Raw genomic sequence first — 26,028 nt, 5'->3', positions numbered from 1 at the left:
ACTGCTGCACACCTGTTTGCCATGGATGCGATGAGGTTATCGATCAGACTTTGGGGAATACTGTTCCACTCCTCAAGAAGTGCAATCTGCAAGTCTCGGACATTAACAGGCGGCCTTGGTCACGCAGCAATGCGTCGTCCGAGCATGTCCCAAACATGCTCGATTGGATTCAGGTCAGGAGAGCACGCTGGCCATTCCATACGCTGTATTGTTTCAGCTTCAAGCATGTTCTCCACCAGACGAGCTCTATGCGGTCGAGCATTATCATCCTGGAAAACAAAGGAATCTCCAATGGCTCCAGCGTAAGGGATGACATGAGGTCGCAGTATCTCGTCTGCATACCTTCGGGCCGTCAAAGTGCCATTCCGAATGATATGCAGGTCCGTACGTCCGCCTATGCTGATTCCACCCCATACCATCCAACCAGCTCGTGTGTATTGTGACCTTGCACGAACGAATGCGGGGTTATTTCGAGTGCCCCTGTCCCTCCATACCAGAACACGTCGGGTGTCGCACTCCAGACTGATTCGGGACTCGTCTGTAAACAGCACTTGGCTCCAATCATGTTGCTCCCAATCTCGATGTTCAGCACCCCTTTTTCTTCGGGCCGCACGGTGGCGTGGGGTCAACGGAATGCAGACCATTGGCCTACGTGCATAGAGCCCTCCCTCATGAAGCCGATTACGTACTGTTTGGCTGGACACCCTTCGTCCTGTTGCCAAGAGCAACCGTCTTTGCAGCTGCGTAGCATTCTCTGTTCTGTTTCGACGGGCTGTTAACCGTACATACCAGTCATCAGTTGCTGTAGTGGCGCGTGGCCGACCTTGCCCTGGTCGACGTCTAACATTTCCTGTTTCTTGGAATCGATTCCACAGCCTTGCAACAACACTTCTGGCGACTCCAACAGCGTCCGCGACACTACGTTGTGTTTGCCCGGATTCCGGTCTGCCTATAACACGCCATGCCATGGATTCCGGTAAATCACGTTGTTGAGACATCCTCAAGTCACCTTGTCTCAAAAAAAAAATACTGCGCAATCGAATTTCACAGTTACGGCAATAAAACAGACGTTTCTGCAACATCCCGATTTCTGCCCTTATCTCCTTTTTCTGGTTTTTGACGTCATGAACTTTGATTTGCATGTGAAGTTTTCTTCTTCCGTTTCCTGCTAGGCTTTAAATTATGGATGATTCATTTTATGTTACTTATCGGTATACATCTTTGCGTAATTTTGTTAAAACCATGTGCTCCCCTAATTGTTTTGAGCAGTGTATTTTATTCATATACAAATAAGCCTTTTTCTCTCTAAAAAAAAGTACATGGGAAAAAAATCTATTACTTTTGAATGGGAATGAGCCATTTTTAATCTTTATAGCGATTATAGTTGCACTTTCAGAAAAAAGAAATCGCGAGAGAGAAGAGAAAACAGCACACACACACATAAATATATATATTCCCTTTATCTTTGAAGGATGAAGCAGGCCACCAGAGAATGACTCATTCTTTGGGTGTGAGGGCTTTTATCTTTGGTGTGTTGAGCATTTGTCCCCTTACAGGGTGTCACAAAACTCTACTACTAAAATAAAGGGGGCTGATCATACACATCAAGGCAATTCTTCCAATGGAACTTAGGGTCACAAATGACTTTTTAATTTAGAGCAAGCAATCTAGGCAACCAGTGACAAGAAAAGGCAGGGGAAAAGTCTTAAACTAACCTGGGAATGAAGGGAAAAAATAATTTCCCCTACATGCATAATATTGTTAGAAAGTACTTGGGACAAAATTTTTTAAGTTAATATTGTGTGACTACAAGGAAGAATTTTTTCCCCTCCTACATTACATTATACATGAAGTTTTCTGCGACGTAAGCAACATTGTCATTCAAGAGGGTACACGTCCTCCGAATAAGTGAGTTTAAACAGCACCTCCTAGAGATGAACTTGGCAACCTGTGCAGAAGCCTAGGTTGCCAAGTTCATCTGTAACGTCATCAAGAATATCTAGCAAGTTTGCCACATTTTTGAAACCGCATCCTATTTTGGCATAGAATCTTCCTGGTTGGCCCACAAATAATGCATGGAGATTGGACGTGGGGTATACAAATCGCCTATTCTGACCCGATCATTTCTTTTCTACACATTGATACTGGCACGAGCAGGGAATTTTTTCCCTGAATATTCAGAGAAAATGTACTTGCTGACGTCACAAGCAGCATGCTGCGGCCTATCTAGGTGCCGATTCAAATCCTAGGTTCTATTGCAAAAATTGTCTTGATGTGTACTATCACCACTCACTTTTAGCTGCGAAGTTCTGTGACACCCTGTACATACCATCTCTATATAATATATACACACTTTTACCATCAGTTCCCCAAAAAAAAAACCATGTCATATATAAGGAAAAATTTTATGCAACTTGATTTTGGGTGCATGCAATATGAATAAAATATAATTTATTTGCCTTCGCTATAAATATCTATTCTCTTTGCATTTTAATCCCCAAATAGATGTAGAAGGGTACAAAGAGGAAAAAAAAACTATCATTTTAATCAAAAGGATAGCGTGGCTCCTAGGGGCATCACCAATCTTTGCCAAGGGTGCATCGTTGTGAGCTGGCAATATTGATGTGTGCCTGTTAGATGCTTTTGAAACGTTCTTTAACAGATTATTTTGGGGAGACTTGGATGAACATTGTCCAAAGCAAGGGATCTGAGGATGACAAAAGTTTGAGAACCACTGAGTTAGATATATCAAAAAAATGGTTTATGAAATGTTGACTATAACCTCATTTTGGCCTTAGCTGTTCAAAAGGTTCACTTAGGTTGGTCTATTATGCACAATACTTAGAGGCAATTCAAGAAAGCAATAAATACATGTAGAACTAGTAAAACTTGAAAATCATTTTAATAAAATCAGATGCAATATACATTCACTATATAAATTCATAATACAAAGACTTTCAATTTCCATAGTAATATACTATACATTATCAGCAGAAAATTCATACAGCAGTATTTAAAAGATAAACTTCTACAGAAAAATACCAATTTAAGAGCATCATATATAGATCATGTCATTCAAGTTGAAATACAATCAAATTTTAATATTTGCTCAGTGATTCATATTTATGTTGCAAAAGAAGTATCTTAACATGCAACTACAGGGAAAGTTAACTTTTTAAATGTTTACCATTGAGTAACAGCTTAAAGAAAGGAATAGCTGATATATATTGGAAATTAATTTGTAACTGAAACATTAGAAATAGATTAGTGAACAATCTCATTCACTAGCAAAAAATAAATAAAATAACACTTAGGATTGCAGTGAATGGATAGATTTTTTTGTTTTTTTTGTTTTTTTTTAATTGTATTACATGCTATTATATTTACAGTAGACATATGGAGAAAAATCAACCCATATGTCCAAGCATGTTACAATGAATGTATTTTTTTAGGAAGTGCCCGATTTTATTTGAAAAATATTATTCACTGCAATGCATTTTTCAGTAAAGCAGGTGTTATTTTTTTTACATAGTGTTATTTATATATGCATCTACTTTCTATTTTTCTTTTAAGTTAAGATTTCACAATATAAATCATACATAAAACAAAACTGAATACACACTGACCCGAACATCTCTGGTAAGGTCTCCATGACTTATTGATTATGTACTAAAGCAAACAGACAAATGACAGCTATGAATGTTAGTTTATAATCCAATATTAAATACAGCTTAGAATGTCAAAAAATGGGAAAAGACCAAATAACAAACTGAGGTAGTATTTTCACATAATGTAACTAGCTATAAAATAAATGTCTACAATATAGGTCAAGCACCTACTTATAAATATTCTCCTGTTTGATATTCATCTCAATTCTTGTACATTTCAAAAAAATAATTAACAATGCAAAAAATATATAATTACAACAAAAGCAGGCCAATGAGTGATTTGTAAGAAAAAAAATTATGACATGCATCAAGAAATAAATGTCAACAATCCAATTTGTAGTTATACCTAATGAAATATTATATTTTCTTGATTTTCTCAGCAATTACAACTGGATTATTTTTTTTAATTTCTTGAGCTCCTAGTGACTTGTAGTCGAATGTGCAATCATGTTCATTAGCATATCGATGAGAACTGCAAAAAGAACCACCACAACGACAATTGAAACCTGAATAGAATTTAAAAAAATTAGATCCTTAAACTTTGCATGCTATTGCGCATTTAATATACTACACACATACCACATCAACAGCATCTCAAACTTTTGCCAAAGTTTCCTTGACTGGCATTACAAAAAAAAATTATGAACTGAAAGACCATACTTTATTCATGTACCAGTGCTAGAGATTTGTGGAATAACATTCAGAAAATTTTAAGCAATTATTGTGAATATTTATGTAAAAAAGAACTTGTCAATTATGCTGTAAGAAAACAATTTGTTTCCTTTCATGTGTCTCAATATACAACCTCTGACAATAAAGTTCGGTGAATGAAGTCAGAACGGCCGATCTGGCAGCACTGGCGAAGCAAAACGCTGCACATGCGTAGCGGCAGGTGTTGACCATCTGCCGCCACCATTGTTCAGTTGAGTGTCGTTTGTGTCCTGTGAAAGACTTGTTTCACAAAGTGCTTGTTTAGTGCGTTGGTTCTTAACTGAGAACAGGAAAATGAACGAACAAAAGATCACTGAGGATGAGTCCTGTGTCTCAGGTACAACCTTGAAACGAAACGGCAAAGCATGGAATGGCGTTCTCCTGCATCACCTCGTCGGAAAAAGGTCAGAGTAGAAAAATCACGCATCAAAACGATGCTAATCACCTTTTTTGATAGTCAAAGCATTATCCGCAAGGAATTTCTACCTGAGGGAACGACGATGAATGCTGCAAGGTACATTGAAATTTTGACCCGTTTCATGAAACGTCTACGCAGGGTACAACACAGTACGCACAACAAGGTTCATGGTTTCTTGTTCACGACAATGCTCGCCCTCACACAGCCAATATCATCAAACAGTTCCTGGTAAAAAAGGGGGTGGTGCAAACTGAACATCCACCATACTCGCCAGATCTCAATCCTCCAGACTTCTTCCTATTCCCACGACTGAAACTCACTTTGAAAGGAAAGAGATTCGACGATATTCCTGACATCCAACGAAACGTGACGAGACTTTTGAACTCCATCCCAAAAGAAGACTTCTTGCAAAGTTTCCAGGACATGTATAGGAGATCTCAGCGGTGCATAGTAATGGGATGTGACTATTTCGAAGGACAGTAAGGTAACTTTCATTAACATTTCATCTACGTTAATGTTACAGGACTATTCACCGAACTTTGTCAGAGGTTGTATTTCCTATACAAAACATGCCAATATGTTCCTATAAAAAAATGCTTGTCCTAGTAAGTGTTCTACTACCCTATGAAATTTGTCCTACAAGTTCTAATTCACCCAGCAAATCTATCTTCAAATACTTCTTATAGTGTCAGCTTGATATCACTATAAGAAAAACCATTTTCAGATACCATTAAATTTCAAACACCACAGGAAATAAAATTAGTTAAATTACGTTTTAAATTAAAAAAATAATGGAATTTTTCCATCTTGATTATAATCACTCATGTTTTAGTCCCCCAAAACTGATCTCCATAATATTTTCCATGTGTTCTCCCTGATATAGATGCTCCAAGTCTGGGGAATTTCTTGGTGAAGTTGCTCCTCTGAGTAAGCGCCCACGTTTTCTTTGAATTTGTCATGAGGATGTGATGTGCTGCTTAGACATTGGGGATTAAATTTTTATATAGATTTTTTTTTTTCTGCAATTCACGATAGTTTTGATCATGAAATTATCTAGGAAGCCATTAAGAATGCATAAGATATCCCAAGCTATTTTTCAGTCTGAGTTTTGTTTTTTGAAGTTTCTTGTATACCATATCAGAATTTGGAAAAGTTTCAATAAACTGCAACTGCACAAGACAAGAGAATGTTTCAAATTTTTTGGGTGTGTTTCTTAACCCTTAAAAAAAATACTTCCTTTTAAATGTTAATTATTCTTTGAATTCAAAGGTTAAAATAGAAACTTGAAATAAAATATGTTTTTACAATATTAAAGTAGTTATATGTATGGATGGTGTGCCTTATTTCCTTTTCCTGCCATTTTTTTTTCAAAAACATATGCTTAAAAGTTATAAGTTCATATGTGCAATAGCTATTTGAGTTTAAGAAATGCTATGCTTTTAACCCATTTCTGCAGAATAGAAATCACTAAACCCTGGTAAAAATGTCATTTTTTAATGTGAAGTAGGCTTTCTTCTGATTTTCAGCAGGTGCAAAGTAAGGGGTGTAGGGAAAGAGTATCAATGAGGGTTAAGGGTTAATAAATGATCTTTTCCTGATTTTCAGAAGTTTTGAATTCAAATATTTCAGCTAATATTGCACTAAGAATGGATTTATTTTCTTTTTAGGTCAAAAGAGACAGGACAATATCTTTCCAATTTAAGGTTAGAGAACAACGGGACTGTATAGAAAAATTTTGTACCTCAATACACACATATACCAGGGTATGACAAATCACAAAAAGATCTAGGTGCCAGAACAACTTTTTAGGCGTTAAATATTTTCCACAAAAAACCGGTCAAAAATAACAAAGTTTTAAAGTAACCCATCGTTTAAGTTGGGACCAGTTTGGTACACATAAAATTTGGGGAAGCTAGGCATGAAGTAATAGATTTGTATAGAAAACATGCACACAGAAAATTAATTTTAATTTTACACCTATATACATGTATATAGGTGTCGAGTATTACATTTTACCTTGTCGCCTGTGAGTGAAATTAGAACTTTCATTTATCAAAAAGAATTCTAGGCCATGATAAATTACCTCAGTGCAAACCGCACTTTTTTATGTCAATTGGTTGATTTGCTATTAATTTTATATTTATTCTTTGGAGATGGGCTCATTGTGTGATGTCATTTTATATCCAATAGGATAATGGAACTCAAAAAATTCCTTGGACAAAAGAAATTTCTAAAAAAAACCAGATTTGTAGTTTTTCACAATCTGCTGTAGTTCCTTTTTTAGTCGCCATGGCAACCTGGTGCGTGGGATTTGTCCAGCCCTGCATATTACAGCCCCAGATTTGCTAACTGCTACAGATGGCCGCTAAACTATAGAGCTATGGGAGTCAATACTAAAGAAATTTTTTTTTTTTTTAAAAACCGGGTCTGTTTCTTGCAGTGTTTTTTTTAAAATTGCATCTCAATCTTTACCATAACGATGAATTCATATATATGAAAGTGGGAGAGTTCGAGAGAAGACAAACTCAGAGCCGATCTGTTTTGTCTCTGCGCAGAAGGCGTAAACTACATCTAAACCTGCCACTCTACTTGATGCCAAATGCGCAAAAATCTGTTTTCCATCAAAACCAGATTTTGATGGAAAATCTGGTTCATGCTGCATTCTATAAAGGAGGTTTTTGAGTGGTTCAGTGCTGTGGGTCTGGACCTGCCTTCATTACATGGTTCAGCTCATGGAACTTCTGATGGAAAAAATATTTTCCCTTTGATGACAAGGCTCAGCACGGATCATGGCCTCAAAACTAGTGACCAAAATATTTTTAGAAAGAGACCAAATGGACAATGAATTTTTATTATTACCAAATTGAATGAATTGAAATTGAATTTAGTTTTTACTAAACTTTGCATTTCAATGGAACTCATCGAAATTGCTTTTTTACATAATAGTGTGAAATAATTAAATCAAACTCAAACACATTCTGCTAACCAGAAAAGTTTTGAACTTATCAAATTTATCAACTATATGTGAGAGAGTAACTACATTACATCCTTTCTAAGTAACAGTAGCAATGCCTTTCCCCCATGTTGCTTTCCACAACCCATCTTAAAATCAATTTAAGCAGGAAAAACTTCAAAATGGGAAAAAGTTTTCACATTCAAAAAAGGAAAAGAAAATGAAATAACACAAAATTTGATGAGAGAATCTACATTCCAGTGAATTTTTCATTTATGTTATGAATGACAGTATACAAAATGTACTCAAACTTTTTTTAACTAGTACAAATCTGATTTACATACCTAGGTTTGTATAATATGTTCCAACAAATTTTAAGAAATTTACTATAACGATTAAAAACTAAAATTAAATTTTTAACATTATTTTAAATTAAATTAAAAAATTACATAAATTACTGAATTAAATTAATTAAATTATTAAATTGAATAAAGTATTTAAATTATTAAATTGAATAAAGTATTTAAATTATTAAATTGAATAAAGTATTTAAATTATTAAATTGAATAAAGTATTTAAATTATTAAATTGAATAAAGTATTTAAATTATTAAATTGAATAAAGTATTTAAATTATTAAATTGAATAAAGTATTCAAATTATTAAATTAATTAAATTAACTAAATTACTTTAATTATTATACGTTGAGGGAGGGACAATCCACCCTCCCCCCAGCGTCAATGGCAGAGCCTACTGATATATACATATAAACTGAAGAGCCAAAAAAACTGGTACAGGCATGCGTATGCAAATAAAGAGGTATGGAACCAACAGGAACGCCGGAAGTCAGAAATGATTGGTGTTGCTCAAAGTATGCGAGACATGTCTCTGTACAGGCCATAATATTTACATATATTTTTGCCTCGCCGTACATCCCTTTTTTAAAGTAGAGTGTCCAGTTTTTTTCTATCTATTTGATTTTAGCGATGACCCTTCTTCAACCTATGTACTTTTGTAACAGTGGTAAGATTTTTACTACAGTAAAATGTAACAAACCTATGCAGGAGGGGGTATAGGGGTCCGTATCTACCCCAAGACCAGTGCAGTCTTAATGCCCACCTGGGTACGGCCCGGAGGCCCCAAGAGAACGCGGGTCTCACAAAAATGAGAACCAGTTAAAATTTGAGAATTTGCTGGCTGGGATCTCAGAAAAATCACTTAGCCCAGGGACACATGATGCTCTAAAGACAGCCCTGCCCAAGACAAAAAATTATTTTTTGAATAAATTAAAATATTAAAAAATACCTTTTTGTGTGCTATATTTTTTAATTTCTGTTAATTTAAAATGTTTTTTGAAGTTAATGAATTCAAAATGTCTCTGGGACAGATGCCCTGAGATTCCCCCTCATAATATTCACATAAAACAGTGAAATTCTATTATAAACCGATAAATTGGTGGAAAATGAGTTTAATCATCAATTCTTTAAAACCATGCTTAATGCGTATTCTAAAATCGAATAGTTCTGTGGTATGTATTTTATAGTTTTTAATCAATAATTATGGATTGGATTGTTGATGATTTAGTTGAATTAGTTTCAAGTTCTCCGATAATTTAAATTGACAACCATCACTACACAGTAACGTTGCAGTCATTTGAGTATAGTGTTTCAGAATATTGGGGAAGCTTACATTGAAAACAGAAAGTGATGCCAATACATAATGCAGGGGTTCTCGAACTGTGTGCCGCGTCATCCTGCAAAGGTTTTCCGAAGAGACTGCTAAACTGCTCTGGGGAGCCACGGATAAGCTTTGATTAGGAGGAGGTGCCGCTGGTGAAAAAAGGTTGAGAGCCCCTGACATCTTCCAACGCTGCCTGCGCTAGGATCTTTGACGGGCCTCCAGGCCAAGTGATTTTTTCTGAGGCCCTATTAAGCAAATTATCGAAAGTTTCAACCAGATGTAATTTTTGTGAGGCTCCTCTTCTCTTGGACCCCCGAGCCGTGCCTGGGTGGGCCCCATTCTTTTTGACAGCGCTCCTGCCCGTCAGCAAAACTGATCCCTTGTCAGCACCGAACCCTACCCCATATTGTAGGGATCAGAAACGTACGCAGGAGGGAGGGCTATAGGGGGCTCGTGCGCCCCCAGACGAAAAAAATTAAAATTTTGAAAGAAAATACCTTTATATGTGTTATTATAATCGATTTCTGTTAATTTCAATGCTATTTGAAGAGTAAGAACTCAAAATTTCTCTTTTAGAAATTGATTGCGACCCTCCCTTTAAGCCATATATGATAAACCCTGGACCCCCGGAACAAATGTGGGCCTGAAGGTTATCTGATGTGGCCTGCCTCCTCAAACCCAATTTTGTGAAAATGAACTAAGCAGCACATTTACAGATCGCTTAAATAACCCGTGGCACAATTCCAGAGCATTTAAGTGGCCCATTTTTGGATCACTGAAGTAAGCCCGTGGCACATTTTCAGATCACTGAAGTAAGCCCGTGGCACATTTTCAGATCACTGAAGTAAGCCCGTGGCACATTTTCAGATCACTGAAGTAAGCCCGTGAAACATTTTCAGATCACTGAAGTAAGCCCGTGGCACATTCAAAGATCACTGAAGTAACCCGCGACACAGTTCCAGAACATTTAAATGATCTGTGGCACATTCAGAGATCCCTTGAGTGAAACATGGCACAGTTTTAGAGTACTTAAGCGGGGCCCCGGTGTGGTTCTACATCACTCAAGTTACCCGCGGAACATTCCCAGATTACTTAAGTGATCCGTGGCATAGTTACGGATCATTTGTACAGTTCCAGAGCACTTAAGCAGCCCGGACACATTTCTTGAGCACTTGAAGGATTCGTGAAACATTCAGAGATCGCTGAAGAGGCTCTGTAAGGAATTTATCATTAGAGAGAATGTTAGTTCAGGCGCCCACAATCTATCCAAAGGTTTTTGTTTTTGACGGACCGAGTAAGATGCCATTAAAAATATTTTATATTTTCATAAAGGGTGGTTGGTGACGTAAGCATCATCCAAAACCCCCCTCCCCCCTTCTCATCAAAAGTCAGCAAATCGGGAACACCCCCCCCCCCCTATCTATCGATGCTGACGTAATACTTGTATGACCGCTTACCTAAGGGGCCCGGTGCATCTCAATAGTTTCGGACAAGAAAAATATTTGCCCGATTTTATATATTTGGGGGTAGGAATCGCAAGAGCGTAGTGGGGGGAGGCGGAATTGGGGGTCTGGTCCCCTCCAGACATGTGAGAAAATGACCAAAAAAAGGGGAAAAGATGGACAAATCTATTGTTCTATCACTTTGGTCCTCCCCCCCCCCGAACAAAATTTCTGGCTTCGGCATCCATTTCAAAATATACAACCATGCTGTGAAATATCCATACACAAAATGTTAAATACACACAATTCAATAGATTAACACAAAAACTGGCGAAAATTCAGCACTGAAGGTAATTTTAAACTAATCAGAGAAAATAAAATCCTGAAACTGATAAAAATTTTGGACTTGATGAATCAAAAATAATTGAAAGAAATAATTCCTGCACCACACACAATAAAAATTCAGAATTTACGGGGGGGGGGGGTTCAGAATTGTTGAAAGAAATAATTCCAGAATTGATGAAACTTCAGAATTAATGCAAGAAGTAATTTCAGAATTAATGCAAGAAGTAATTTCAGAATTAATGCAAGAAGTAATTTCAGAATTAATGCAAGAAGTAATTTCAGAATTAATGCAAGAAGTAATTTCAGAATTAATGCAAGAAGTAATTTCAAAATTAATGCAAGAAGTAATTTCAAAATTAATGCAAGAAGTAATTTCAGAATTAATGCAAGAAGTAATTTCAGAATTGATGAAAGCCTCCAATAGTTTACCGTGAGTGCAGGGGCCCACAAAGCACGGTGCGACCGCTCCTGTCACGCATTTCTAAAAGCGACTCTGACTTTCACAGCGGAAATCACTTTTTCTCATTTCTCTTTGACAGCCTTAATCGTTTGTCAGTGAATATATGTTTAAATTTCTTGTTGACTGGGCTATGCTCTCACATCCCGTTGGCTGGGATTTTTGGCTGCCCAAAGCAGAGGCGGATTTAGGGGTGGGCACACCAGGCACACACCCTGGGCCATGTAAAACCCAAACGTTATACTTTTTTCTAATTTAAAGGGTCCAGTATTTACTTTTGCGTCCGGGGCCTCGACTGACTTTAATCCGCATCTGTCCCCCCCCCCCCCACGCAAAACTTTTCATGGGCTCTTCTGTAGCGAATTTACAGCTTGAAAAAAAAATTTATGGTAATTGTCCCAGGCCCCAGAGCTGTTCTCATGTCGGCCCTACCCTTGTGGGGTGAAATGCCGAACTTGACCATACGGAAATCAGGCGTCGACATCTGCACAATAATTTTACGGAATTTAAGACTTCAACTTGAAAGTTATTGGCTACATTCCCAGTTTAAACGACAGCAGATGGGTTTTCTACAGTTAATTACACAAAAGAAAAAAAAAATCATTTAGATAAAATCAAACTTACGTGGGGTAGAATCTAGTTCATCAATGTGCCACTATGAAATCCTTTGAACTTTGAAAAAAAACAAATCTTAAGCATTTTTTTTTTGGTCATCCGACAGACATTGAGCGGGAAAAAAATAATACACCATAGGAAGTCCAGCCAAGGCCTCAATGGGGGGGGGGGGACCAGAGACATGTTTCCCTTCCTTGGGGGCTTGCAACAAAACGAAGGATTTCCAGTGCGATAAGGGGAAGAGGGAACCTCCAAATTCTTATAATTTACAAATGCAGCTGCAAGCCTTTGTTCTGGGAGGGTTTTTCATCTTTCTCCTTGTAAATGATTTTTAGACTGAAAAGTTAAAGTAATATGTACTATAATAGTTAAATAAACCAATTAGTTATTCGTGGAAATGCTTGAAAAATGAAAGGGTAATGCATATATTTCTCATGGCCCGGTATGATTGATGTCACATCGCGGTTGAGAAACACTGTTTTAGACGATAACTTCATGATTATAAATAAAAAGAAAATATACACAACGTTTTAAAGTCATTTATGTATTTTTTTTCCTTCACAAATTATCCCTCACACTGCCAGAAGTCGTAAAAAATGGAAAAACAAATGTCGAACCATTTCTCCTCTCTTTGAATCTCAATATACAGCATCTCATTTTACTAGAATGTTTTTTTTAATTACATGTTTCTGTGTCTGTATTTGTTTATTTAAACTTATGTTGAGCTTTGAATTTTAATTTTGATAATAGCACTGTAATAAACAATTCTGTAGTCTGATTTTTTTTTATGCAGTATAAACTTCAGATAACAAAGCTATGCCATTATTGCATTTATTTTTATTTTTTGTTTTATTTTTATTTTTTGTTTTATTTTCTCAGCGACTTTTTTATACTACATCGATGAGACTATTGATTGATGCCTTTTAACCCTTTACACAGCATAATAGCAATAAGCTTCCTTATGATTTTCAGCAGTAAATGAGTATATAAAGTTAATGAAAAAGTAAAATGAGTAGAGCAGTTTTTTCAAAGTGTGCGTCGTTGTTTCTACGGGCATCGGTAACCTTCATATGGGGTGTCGTAGCGAGCTTGAGATATTGATTCATGCATCTATTTCTTTTATACGGGAAAATATCTATTAATCTATCCTGAAGAGCCGCTGACACATCATGAATTAGGCAAGGGAGCCGTGGTTGACAAAAGTTTGTGAACCATTGGTGTAGGGAAAAGTGTTCCACTGAGAGAGGGTTTAACTTTACAAAATATTTGGGCTTGCCAATGCTAAAATAATGAGGCAAGATATCTTGTTAATGCCACTCAAAGGACTGAGATCCATCTGAAATCAGCGATGAAATATACTGTCTCCACTCTATTGCTATGACTACCATTGCGGTATTGAGATTTTATGATGCTCATTTTATTCTCATGCTTAATGTACATAGGCCTATAGGGTGTATGGGAAAGTCCCTTGGACCTGAAATGATTTGCAAACAAAAAGAGCTACAGCAATGCAACTCCTTACAAGGAAAGGGTCCCACAAATGTGTCTTCAAAAATTTTAATTTTAAAAAGAAAACGCTTTCAGTGCAATATTTGAGCTATCTTCAAATGGTGATTGGTATGATTGGTATTGCTTTAGCAACACGAGCAGATATGTTCCGGCGTCCCTGGGAACCAATCAGAGTACGGTGCTGCGGTCGGCAACGCCTATATAACAAGTGTCTGGCATAGTTGTTAGATCGGTTACTGCTGCTACAATGGCAGGTTATCGAGATTTAAGTGAGTTTGAATGTGGTGTTATAGTCAGCGCACGAGAGATGGGACATAGCATCTCCGAGGTAGCAATGAAATTTGGATTTTCACGTACGACCATTTCACGAGTGTACCGTGAATATCGTGAATCCGGTAAAAAATTAAATCTACGACATCGCTGCGGCCAGAAAAAGATCATGCAAGAACGGGACCAACCCCGACTGACGAGAATCATTAAACATGACGGACGTGCAACCCTTCCGCAAATTGCTGCAGATTTCAATGCTGGGTCATCAACAAGTGTCAGCGTGCGAACCATTCAACGAAACATCATCGATATGGGCTTTCGGAGCCGAAGGCCCACTCGTGTACCCTTGATGACTGCACGACACAAAGCTTTACGCCTCGCCTGGGCCAGACAACACCGACATTGGACTGTTGAGGACTGGAAACACGTTGCCTGGTCTGACGAGTCTCTGTTCCAATTGCTTCGAGCTGATGGACGTGTACGGGTATGGAGACAACCTCATGAATCCATGGACCCTACATGTCAACAGGGGACTGTTCAAGCTGGAGGCAGCTCTGTGATGGTATGGGGCGTGCGCAGTTGGCGTGATATGGGACCCCTGATACGACTCTGACAGGTACGTAAGCATCCTGTCTGATCACCTGCACCCATTCATGTCCATTGTGCATTCCGACGAACTTGGACAATTTCAGCAGGACAATGCGACACCCCCCCATACGTCCAGAATTGCTACAAAGTGGCTCCAGGAACACTCTTCTGACTTTGGACACTTCCGCTGGCCACCAAAATCCCCAGACATGAACATTATTGAACATATCTGGAATGCCTTGCAACGTGCTGTTCAGAAGAGACGACCACCCCCTCTTACTCCTACGGATTTATGGACAGCCCTGCAGGATTCATGGTGTCAATTACCTCCAGCACTACTTCAGACATTAGTCGAGTCCATGCCACATCGTGTTGCTGCACTTCTGTGTGCTCGTGGGGCCCTATACGATATTAGGCAGGGTTACCAGTTTTTTTGGCTCTTCAGTGTATATATGATGTATATCGATTGTCATCGTGACGCACCCCTAAAACCTTCAAGTCTATCTCCACCTATGGCTGGACTGGGAAGGGTGGGTGAGTCTACTCTTTTACAGGCAGGGGGCACCAAAATAATACTGCCCTTGGGTGAGGGAGAAAAATTGCTTGGTTTTTGAGGAAAAATTTGTAAATTTTATTTTTGTGTGTATATATATATATAAATTTTTTTTTTTTTTTACACACAACATACACCCCTGCGAAAAAACACAATTACTCCTTTACCCAGAAACAGTATAATTTTGGCCCCTCCCCCCATAATTTTCAACACAAAAATAGACTACAGCCTTCCCCGGTAAATTTCCCATGAACGTTGTAAGCACCAACGTGGCGACTTTTTTTCACGCCAAGGAATCGTCGTTTTGCGGTGGTCAATTCAAGATGGCTGACAAAGGACATAAAATTACAAAAAAATATATAATTTATAATATGAATCAACCTAATATGCGAAAATCGATAGAAATATATCGGTAAATATGGAAAATTAGGATTAACAAATGAACACAAAAATCAAATCAACGATATAAAGGGTTTATAAATGCAGCTGATACACAGTTTATGGATGCTGCTGTCAGGGCTCTACCTATTTTAGCGCGAAAAAAAGTCGCCACATTAGCGCTGACTCCTCCCATAATTTTCAACGAAAAAAATGTGAATTCACATCCCAACCGGGGCACAGGATTTACCATAATACAATTTTTTTTTCTGGAGAGGAAATGTAATTTTACTGCCCCTTGACTGTGAAATTCGATAATTTTGCAAAGGAATTTATTGCCTTTTCTTAAATATACCATTCCATCAAAAATGTCGTGCGAGGCATTGCCCCCCCCCCACCTCCATTTTTGGATCTGATCATGATATGTAACAACCCGGGCCGCAAGTATGAATGAAAATGGCCAGTATCCATTTTTTAAACAGAAAAAGAATAAACTCGGCACTCTTCTTTGTTCAACACCCGTGGAACCAGACCCCCACCCTCTCCTATTGCGGTCATAACAGCGACTCGAGACAAACGTTTTAACTTCCAAGGTCTAAAAAGGGGATATTTTTTACACAACACCAAGAATGGAATGCAAGATGTCGATATTAAGTCAGCAATCAGTATCGTGAGATGCTCTAAATTAAGTTACGGCCAGAAGCGGATAAAGGTCAGTTGACGGCCCCGGGCATAAAAAAATTAATATTAGGCCCCTTAAATTAGGAAAAAAGTAAAGTACGGGCCAAAGGCGCGCTCGGTGCACCAACCGTTAAATCTGCCTTTATGTACGGCTCGCACGCACGTTAACCGAGTTTTTATCAGCCTGATGACCAATTTTCATCTGATTTAGAACCCTAATGTTAAACTAAACATTGAATTGCAGGATTCTGTGATCTTTTCATAAATAGTTCTCCTTTCAATCATATTTCGGGCTACGGTTTCTTGCTGAGATTTAAATCCAGTTAGAAAAATAGTATGAATTTTATTTCTAGACAGAGATTTTTAATCGGATGATTTTTTTATTGTAAGTAAATTGAAAATACCTGCGAGCTTCTTTCACCTTGGCCAGCTACAAAAGTATTCTCCAAAGCGTATTAATAATACGCGTCTTTAATACGCTTTGGTATTCTCCCGCTGCGCGTAAGTTAGTTTCTGCACGGGCTCTCTTAAATCATTTCAAATAACATTAAAAAATTAACAAAAGTAACGATAGAACAAACAAATGTAACTTGCTCGATGTTCCAAGAAAGGAATTCTGCCCTTAGGACTAAAAATTTTTAAAACAAATAAAATAAAGGACTAATTTTAAAATAAGATGAAATGAAAGAACAAGTGAGAACATGGAGAAATAAGAATGAATGGTAATAGAGGGGAAAAAATTCTTTGTTGTAAGTACGCCTTTTATGCAGTGGCGTTGGAGTCTGAGGTTGTAGAACGGGACAGAGCACCCACAGAATTGATTCAGGAATAAAAACCTCCTATATATAGATTTGATTTTTTTTTCCTGTAAATATCGGACATGTCCGATATTTACAGGGAAAAAAATCAAAGGAAAAACTGCCTGTTTTATCTCTATGCGTCTTGAATCTTGCTGGAGTACCCAATGCCATCACAACTGATAGAGCCTTTAGGCACCAATACAGCAAACATTTTACTGTATTGCTTCCAACCCCCCTCCCCCCAGTTTCTCACATTTCTGCTTGTGTCCTTTTTCCCTGTTTTGCCTAAGGGATGGAGGGTATCCAGATGCATATGTTTTGGTGTGGCATCAGAACCGGGGGGGGGGGGGGTGCTGCTGCTGCTTGAGCACCCAGTGTTTTGCAGTAAACAAAAACGTAGCAAAAAATTAAAAATCTTTTTTTCTTCATCCTGTACCTCTTGTTCTGTCAATCTACTTATCCAGTGGTTATTTGAATAGCTTCAGGCACCTACGACGGGTATTTTTGGAACCCACATCAACTTTTTTTCTACTATTCTGTCCACGCAGGCAGGGGCACAACTAGCGGGAAGCAGGCGGGTCTGGGCGTTGAACCAAGAGGGGCGCCAAATTCATTCTTTAACTGCTTCCCCTTCATGCAAGGGGCGCCGAAATTCCAGCTTGCCCCGGGTGACAAAGTCCTTCCTTTACATCAGGATAAAAGTATTTTACAATAAATGAAATTCTGCATTGATGCAGACACGTTTCAGTCGAATAAATGAATGCCTGCAAAGATTTTTTAAAGAAAATGTCTCCTTGTTTATGACTGATACCGGCAGACATTGGCGTACGCAAAAGGGGGGGGGTTTGGGGTTCTAAGCCCTCCTTGAGCCGAGATAATGTTATTTTGCAGGAAAAAAACGTAAACCCCCCAAAGGAAAATAAATCTGAACCCCCCTCGAGAAAATTCAGCGTACGCCTATGCCGCAGATATGGGATAATTTGCTTACAAGTCTTGACAGTGGTGCAATTGCGAGTGCATTCATTTCATTAGACCAGTGGTTCTCAATCGGTGCTCCGCAGAGTCCTTGGGATTCCATGTGCACTTCGAGAAGGGTTCCGCAGTCACTCAAAGAAAAAATAAATCAGTAAATTTGATAAATAAATAAAAGAATCTACGGAGCTCCGTCATAGAAATTATATACTAAAAAGGACTGCGAGAGTAGATAAAGGTTAAGATCCGCTGCTTTAGACTGCTCATCAAGGCAAGTCCTTTGAGTTTTTGGACCTTCTTTCATTTAAAGCAGCTAATTATACAATATCAAGTGGTTCTCAAGTGTGTGCCAACCACGGCTCTCTCGTGCATGGCCCCTCCAGGATGTGGAGGACATGAGATTGTGAGGGCGCTAAAGAAACCAGGCCAATGGTATCTTTTGTGGGGGGGGGGCGCAACCTGACATTCACGGGTCCCTTTATAATGAATTTATAGCGTGAAAAACAAAAAATGGCGAGAATCGGCTGGAGCCCTGTCAGCCTCACCCTTATGTAACCCTGGTCCTAGCCATTGGAGCCTGGTCCACTTATTTCTCCTCCGCCTTTTAGAAGTGCTAAAAGAAATCAATTTAGAGCACGGAACAGGCACGCATCAATGTTGCAAAGTCACAGTAAACCCACTAGGAATCACAATGTGCACTTTTTAGAACCACTGATATCTAAATTTGTTTATGTAAAACAACTTCGTTACATTAATGTATAGCAAAAGACTATATTGGGCAGGAGCAGCTCGCTAACAGGGTTTCAGTCCGGGGACCCGGGACGATTCTCTTATAATTTTTTGTTTTGCACATTGCAAATTAACTATAGAAGGGCACATGAAAAGTTTTGTCTGAGGCTCTGCTACGGGAAGCCATAGGGAGGAAGGATAAAGGAAATATCTTCAGAAAAATCTTGTGGTACTAATCTTAAAAATTAGCATTTTAAGATGAATTTAATTAAAATATCATGGGTATTTTCTCTACATACCAATACGATATTTTAATTAAATTTTTTTAAATATTTTCAGTTATCTATTTCTGATCACATGGAGACCCCAGTCTTTGTCCCTTCTTGCGCATGGTTCTGAAACCATGGTTCCATTTGGAGCAATATTTCCGTTTGGAAATCAAACAGTGCCGAGTAGAGCCACAGTTCCTACCTGAAAGGGGTGTGCCGCCCGCTCACGGGGCCCAAGCCTTCTAGGTGCCAGTGCTGATGTATTTAATGAACTTTCAATTAAAAAAAAATTAAATTTGAGTGTTTTTATTGCACTATGATTATGTTGTCCTAGGGCCCCCCCACCCCCCATGACAAAATTGAACATTCATCACTACTGACAAGCTTTAAGCCAATGTTGGCATGTCTGCAGCCCCAAGTGAAATGACTGATGTATCTAAAATGTAGACAAGGTATTCAAAAAAATTTTCTATTCAAAAGTATGTATACATATACACTTTGTGGTTATAAACAATCAAAAGGATGTTTCTATCACACTGTATTTGAACTGAAACAGACTATTTAAAAAATATTTTACATGAAACCTTTATAAAATAGAAACCTATCTGAAATGGAAAATAATTTTGGTCCCTTCGCATTCTGTTCTATGCAGGTTTTACAGTATTACAAAAGAATGTAAATTTAAATATTATCACAGTTTACCTGTTAGCCCTAATTTCCTTCGACAAATATTGCAACGGTTTTTTTTCTTTTGGTCTTGTTGCTGAGCTTCTCTGTCTTTATCAACAGAACTAGTGGAAGCAACATCAAGATAAGCTGTATTTGATTCCAAACCACTACTACTGCTCACCTGTAGAAAAAACAAAAATCCAACAGATTGGTAATGAATATAAATTTGTACAGAGTAGCTAAAAATTATTTTAAACTATTCTGAACTACAGAAAAACAATGCGTCTCTCTACTAATTATATGAAATACAAACGACTGGATGCCAAGCAAAGAAGAGTCTCTGAAAGAAAATTCCCATTCCTCTGTGGAGAATCAAACCACCAATACAGTCAGTGAGGTTGGAATCCAGTCATTTGTACTTCATATTCGCCATTATGTAATTTAATATCTTTTTATCAGACCTTATTGCAGTCACAAGTTGAATTTATGAAGCCCAACAGGAGAATACCATAGCATTATAATCAGAGTAAGAAAGACATGTGTTCTTTCTAAATTTTGATCCCAATTACTATTATTAATTCTATAGAAAACTGTACCCTGACTTTTGCGGTTATTGATCTCACCTATTGCATAACTTCAGGGTATTACTGTGCTTTGTCTATTTTAGAAAGAAATAGTTTACTTTGGACAAAATTTGCTACTTTCATTATAAACACAATTGTGTGAATGGTAGGGTATTTAGACGTTTTAACGGCTTTTGTAAAACATAATTTGTGCTCGTTCTTTGATAAAGTCAATAAGCATAAGTCTATATCATAATATAATTCTTAAACCAGAGTTTGTGTTTCAACCAATTTTTTTGTATATTTTATTTTTTTTCTGAAATAAGGCTAAAAAAAATATATATAAAGTTTTGAATAAAAATGTATAAAAGAAAAAAAAAGATTCATTTTTTGCTAGGTTTTTGATTGGGAAAAACCCATTATTGTCAGGGTATTTTTTACTGCAGTTTTTCCCAGCAATGGCAAAAAAACTCACCACCTCAAAAAGTTATTAATTCTTATAGTAAAGTTTGTGTTAAAAGCTTTCCTATTTTGCATTTAAAAAAAAAAAAAAATCAAATGCACAATAATGTCTCTCATGCATAAATCGGGGAAAAATCAATTTTTGCTGGGACAGTTTTTACCATTTTTCCACCTATGACAAAAACTCGCCAACCCTGATTTAAATGTTAATTTTTATTGATATTCGCATTTTTAAAAAATAAAACAATTCAGAAAATCAAATAGAAATTTAATCAAATCCTATATAATTGGATAAATACAATATTGAAAAGAAGTTTTATACATTCCTTTTTTCTAATCTATTTATTCATCAGAAAAATTCAACTTGCTTTACAAAATCATGGATAACGAGTGATGTAGAATACTGAATTTCTTTTGAAGTTCACATTTTTATTTCAATTGTATGACCAGTTTCTGAAGCAATGCATAATAATTTGAGCTTGACATTCCCTAAGTCATTTCGTACACTATAACATTAGTGCAACCAATGTCTCAGTTTAACGAGCAGTGAAGTAGGCTAAAAGTGTTAAGGTAACTGCATTTGTGAAGGTTTCCTACCAATGAAATGAGATTTAAACATTAAACAATTCCTATCATAAATAGATAAGTATACTAAGCTGTTGAATAACTTTCTGATGATTTGCAGTAGAGAAAACTTTTTCCTTTACTCATACAAAAACATTTGACTATTTGTGCAGTTAAAGGTTTAAAGACATGAAGCAAAAATACTTTATAAGTAGAAAATGCTGCAAGAGACATGACCAGTTTTGTAAGGCTAAAATTAAGCCAAATCTTAAAGATAAAAGGTAATGCATTATAGCAAAGTATTTAGACAAAAATATTTGTAGATAAAATTGGGAAGATAACATTTGTTACACCAAGGTCAATTTCTACACACATGGGCTAGAACAGGATTTAGTTTGTAGCCAATACTAAAATGGCTATAATCTGCATAGTTTACAGCTGATGTAATTTTTTCCAAATTCTTTTCCTTCCGTATCTGTCATCAGAGCCGCAAGTAAAAATGAAAATTTACTGTCACCCAAGGCCATTATCAATTTTGCAGCACCCCGTAGTTATCAACAGAAAAAAAAGAGGGCACTTCCTGGACCAGCACCCAGGGCACCAGACCCCTCTGCCCTGCCTTAGTTGTGGCACTGTCTGTCAGATGGTGTGCTCACTCTGATTGGGAGACTTCTTGTAAAAGCAACATGTTTTTTTTATGGTAATTTCTGGTGTCATTTCTATAAGATTGGCAGGAACTCAATGCTGCTTGATTGAAAACCAATGGAAAATTGATTTATATATATACAAATACAAGAGCCACAACAGGCAAATTGCCTAATGATAAAAATATGGATGTAAAACCACCAAAATATAAAAGCATTTACCACCAAAAAAAAAATTTAATACGATACACTACCCATAAAAAGATTATGGTTGTCTTAACTATGTACGATTAGTTTCTCGATTTATTCCACCATGTATATAGCACTTCTAAACGTATCAATTGTGTTAAAACTTGCAACCCCTAGAGAGGTAAGCTTCCATTTATTGACAACCCTGTTCAAGAAAAACTTGTCACCACAACCTGGAATTATCCCTTACTGAACAATAAATGGTGTCCCCTCGTCGAAGCAGTTGATTGAAGGTGAACTAATTACACATCCTATCCACAATGTTGAAAATTTTGAACACTTTGATCATATTCCTGACACCTGCATTCTTCGAATGTAAACATATTCAAGAAAGTCTTTCTTCATAGTTCAAGGCTTGTGTGGCAACAAGAGTACACATAGCTCTTCTCTGCACCCCCCTCAACCAAATATTTGTCCCTTTCTGTAGGTATGATCTCCAAAACCTTACAGCATACTCCAGTGCAGGATGAACTAAGCCTCAGAAAAGTGGAAGAATGACTTCAGGGAAACTTCAAGAGACCTTTTTGAAAATGAAAGAGCATTTGATTCCTTTTTTTGACCACCACTGATCAATGTTTAAAAAAACCTAAGCTGCTCATCAATGAGAATTCTCAAATCGGTGACCCTAGTTGCATCCGGGATAGTGATACCAATCAACTATCCAAACAACCAATCAAGTGAAATATGGGTTGTTCGAACCAAAATGAGTGACTGCACTTGTCAATGCTAATTGTCATGCTCCATTCATTAGCCCATGCTGCAATCTGTTCAAGTTGGTCTGGAGCAACTCCCTATCGCTTTGATTCCTGACTACTCCCATTAGCTTCACGTCATCTGCGAATTCGCCAACAATCCCATCGATACCCTGATAGTGTTCATCAATAAAAAGTGAAAAACTATAGTGCCAAGGACAGTTCCTTGAGGGACTCCACTTTTGACACCTGTCCAATCAGAAATTCCAATTTCCCATTCACCATAACTCAGAGACCCATCTCTCAACTATGATTCTATCCACTTCAACTGCAGTTTTTAAAATAACTATAGTATAAGGAATACAAGAGCTACACATTATGATAACGCACAAAAATATATATGAATAGTGTATCTTGAATTTCTTAGAAAGTCGAAAATAACAGTCGACAATTTTAATTACATAAATATCTATCTCATGAATAAATTTAAAATATGCAATGAATTGGAAAATATCTTCATTTTTATTCATGAAATAATCTATGCAACATGAAATGATTTATACTTCACATACACAAAAACTGATTATAAAATATATTGATTCCATATTTTAAAATATACATATGGAAGGAAGCAATATTATGATGCATTTCATGCATCAATAATTTAAGATACATTATAAATACAAACGTGTCAGTAGCCTATTTGAGCCTTGTTTCGCTGGGTGGCATGTTCCGCAATACGATGCATTTCAGATTTTTTTCTTTTGGTGAAATTTACTTTCTTAGATGATTTACTGACCAAATAAAAAAAAGCTAACAAAAGAAATGGGATATCTGTCAAAATTTAAATTGATTTAATGACAACTACTTTTCATGGTTTATCTCAATGTAATGTCACATTCACTTGGTCATTATATAATTGAATTTTTACACTTTGCATAAATTACATTTGTTATAGGATTTCTATACACGTATTTGAAAAAAAATGCATACATATGCAGTTGTACCTGCTTATAACGAAGTTGGAAAAAACAGTGAATGTATTCGTTATATCCATATCTGCTTGAAAAAGGATTAGATTAAGCAAATAACACATTTTGCATGCATGATACACATTTTTCAGTAATCTGAGCACTCTTACAATGAATAGATTAAAATAACATTTTAATAGAAATTAAAAAAAATAAAATTATTTAAAATCTCACGTAATTGGATACTTCAACAAAAGTATGTGCCAATTATTTTTTTCTTGATATGATTGTGGATGTCAAACATTTTGCGTTTAAATCATTTTTGCCAAATAAGCATACAAAATACAACTTTTCTTTTAGTAAGTGGGAAATTACTGAAAAAAGGGGTCAATTTTTTTCTTTTTCTGAAGGGGAGGGGTTGAAGATTTTTCTGAAAAATAACACTATAATCTCGGCCAAAGCTTTAACCCGAAACCCGCTCTCTTTTGGGTATGCCAATGAAATACGGTGTATTTGAGGGGAATATTTCATGCCTTCACACTTCTCAGAAAGCATGCCAAACGTAATCCCATTATAGGAGAGAAAGGATATTATAGATTTTATATGCAACATCCACAACGATAATCACAAGAACACATCCTGTCAAACTAAGTGTTCAGAATGCCTAATCCAAAACATCAAACTTTGAGAACACACATTTTTTTCTTTATTTTCTTTGGTATTTATCAACATAATTTGATGGGTTGTGCAATTAAAACAAATGTTGGTTCTATAATTCATGTTCAAATTTGCATGAGGGAAATAGTTCCGATTGTTCACACAAGAATAGCAAAAAATCACAAACTTTTTTTACTCCTGTAAATGAAAAATCTCCATTTTGAAATTGAAATTTTTGACAAACCAACATATCTGTACGATTTTTTTTTCTTTCAAATTTCACAAAAAAAAAAATCTTGCATAATAAAAGAAATTAAGATGCTGAAAAAAACAGTAAACTTTGCTTTCGAAAACAAATTAAACATGTAGCACAATGTTTCAAAAGGCCACATCAAACATTTTAAAATAAAGCAAATCTTGGTTTTGACGTATACGGTACAAGCTATTTTTTTATTTTCTTTGGTGGGGTACATTGCGCATGAACTCCTTGCTTTCAAAAGAGAAAAAAAGGCATTTGTATATCTGATACCTTGCAACCATCTTCTTAGTTGTCTTTTTTTAAAGAAAAAAATCCCTAAATTAAACTTTGTTAAATTTGTTTCTAACATATAAAAGTTCCCTATCACAAGCAAAACATCCCGTTACAAAGCAACCTAAAAGGTATTGCAATACCTACATATACACGTAAAAGACGATATGAAAAAATAAAATAAAATGCTCAACACTTAATCACTAAGAAATATAAAGAATACAACACACCCATAAAAAGTATTAAGATACAAAGTACAATTTATACTTATTAGTATTAGCTAACTATCCATTCACTAACACAACAATCTCAGGTCCAAATCAAAATAGCAAAAATTACTGATAATACCCAGAAGGGGGGCGTGGTGAAGAAAGGTCTAGACCATTTACTAATGCCCAAAAACCCATGAAATTATATCAAAGCGGGAAAAACACCAAAATGGCAGGAAACAAAGAACCAGATATTCCCTCCTATACAAGCATGTGTGCAAAGAAATTGATCATCAAAACAACGGTCACAAACCTGGCAAAAGTACAATGAAAATGAAATGAGCGAGAAAAAAAAAATTTAAGTTGATCGAAAATACACAACAAAAATTAAAACAGTTGAGAGCAATTTAAATAAACACTTATCTCACAAATCCAACAATGACAATCCTTCTAAAAGTCTGTTGACAAAATCAACTGAGAAAATCAAACTGAGAACACACAATCTAGAAAAATAAAAATAGAAGAGTTTGACCCAAAAAAATAAACATGCTAAATAATCTCAGCCACCTCAATGGGCATTCTGCCTGTTGTGGTGTCGTATTTGTATAAATCTCACGAAAATGGGGGGAAAAAAAAATCACAAAATCGTGCACAGGTAATGCCTTGGCAATAGTCCTGGCTAAAACTACAGCTATTGGATGGTGAGCAGAGCCACGACCACCTAGATAACCAGCCTTTGCATAACGTTGTGACATCACAAGTAATGCTAAACTACGACCACA

General features: G+C 36.6%; 1 protein-coding gene across 1 annotated transcript in view; it reads right to left on the bottom strand.

Annotated features, from left to right (window-relative positions):
* Positions 1 to 2,884: 2,884 nt before the first annotated feature.
* The window catches only part of LOC149084832 (uncharacterized), a 62,178-nt gene continuing 39,034 nt past the window's right edge, over positions 2,885 to 26,028 (bottom strand). The window contains exons 4-5 of the mRNA XM_089232573.1: positions 19,740 to 19,887; positions 2,885 to 4,174 (exon numbers count right to left, since the gene is read on the bottom strand). Coding sequence (XP_089088699.1) covers positions 4,026 to 4,174; positions 19,740 to 19,887 — 297 coding nt within the window. The 3' untranslated portion in view covers positions 2,885 to 4,025. The remainder of the gene's footprint in view (positions 4,175 to 19,739; positions 19,888 to 26,028) is intronic.

Source organism: Pholcus phalangioides, unplaced genomic scaffold (assembly GCF_987345545.1).
Source record: "Pholcus phalangioides strain wild (caught in Gottingen) unplaced genomic scaffold, Ppha-v1.0 ptg000007l_1, whole genome shotgun sequence".
Classification (NCBI taxonomy): domain Eukaryota; kingdom Metazoa; phylum Arthropoda; class Arachnida; order Araneae; family Pholcidae; genus Pholcus; species Pholcus phalangioides.
This window is presented reverse-complemented; position numbering and strand designations above follow the sequence as displayed.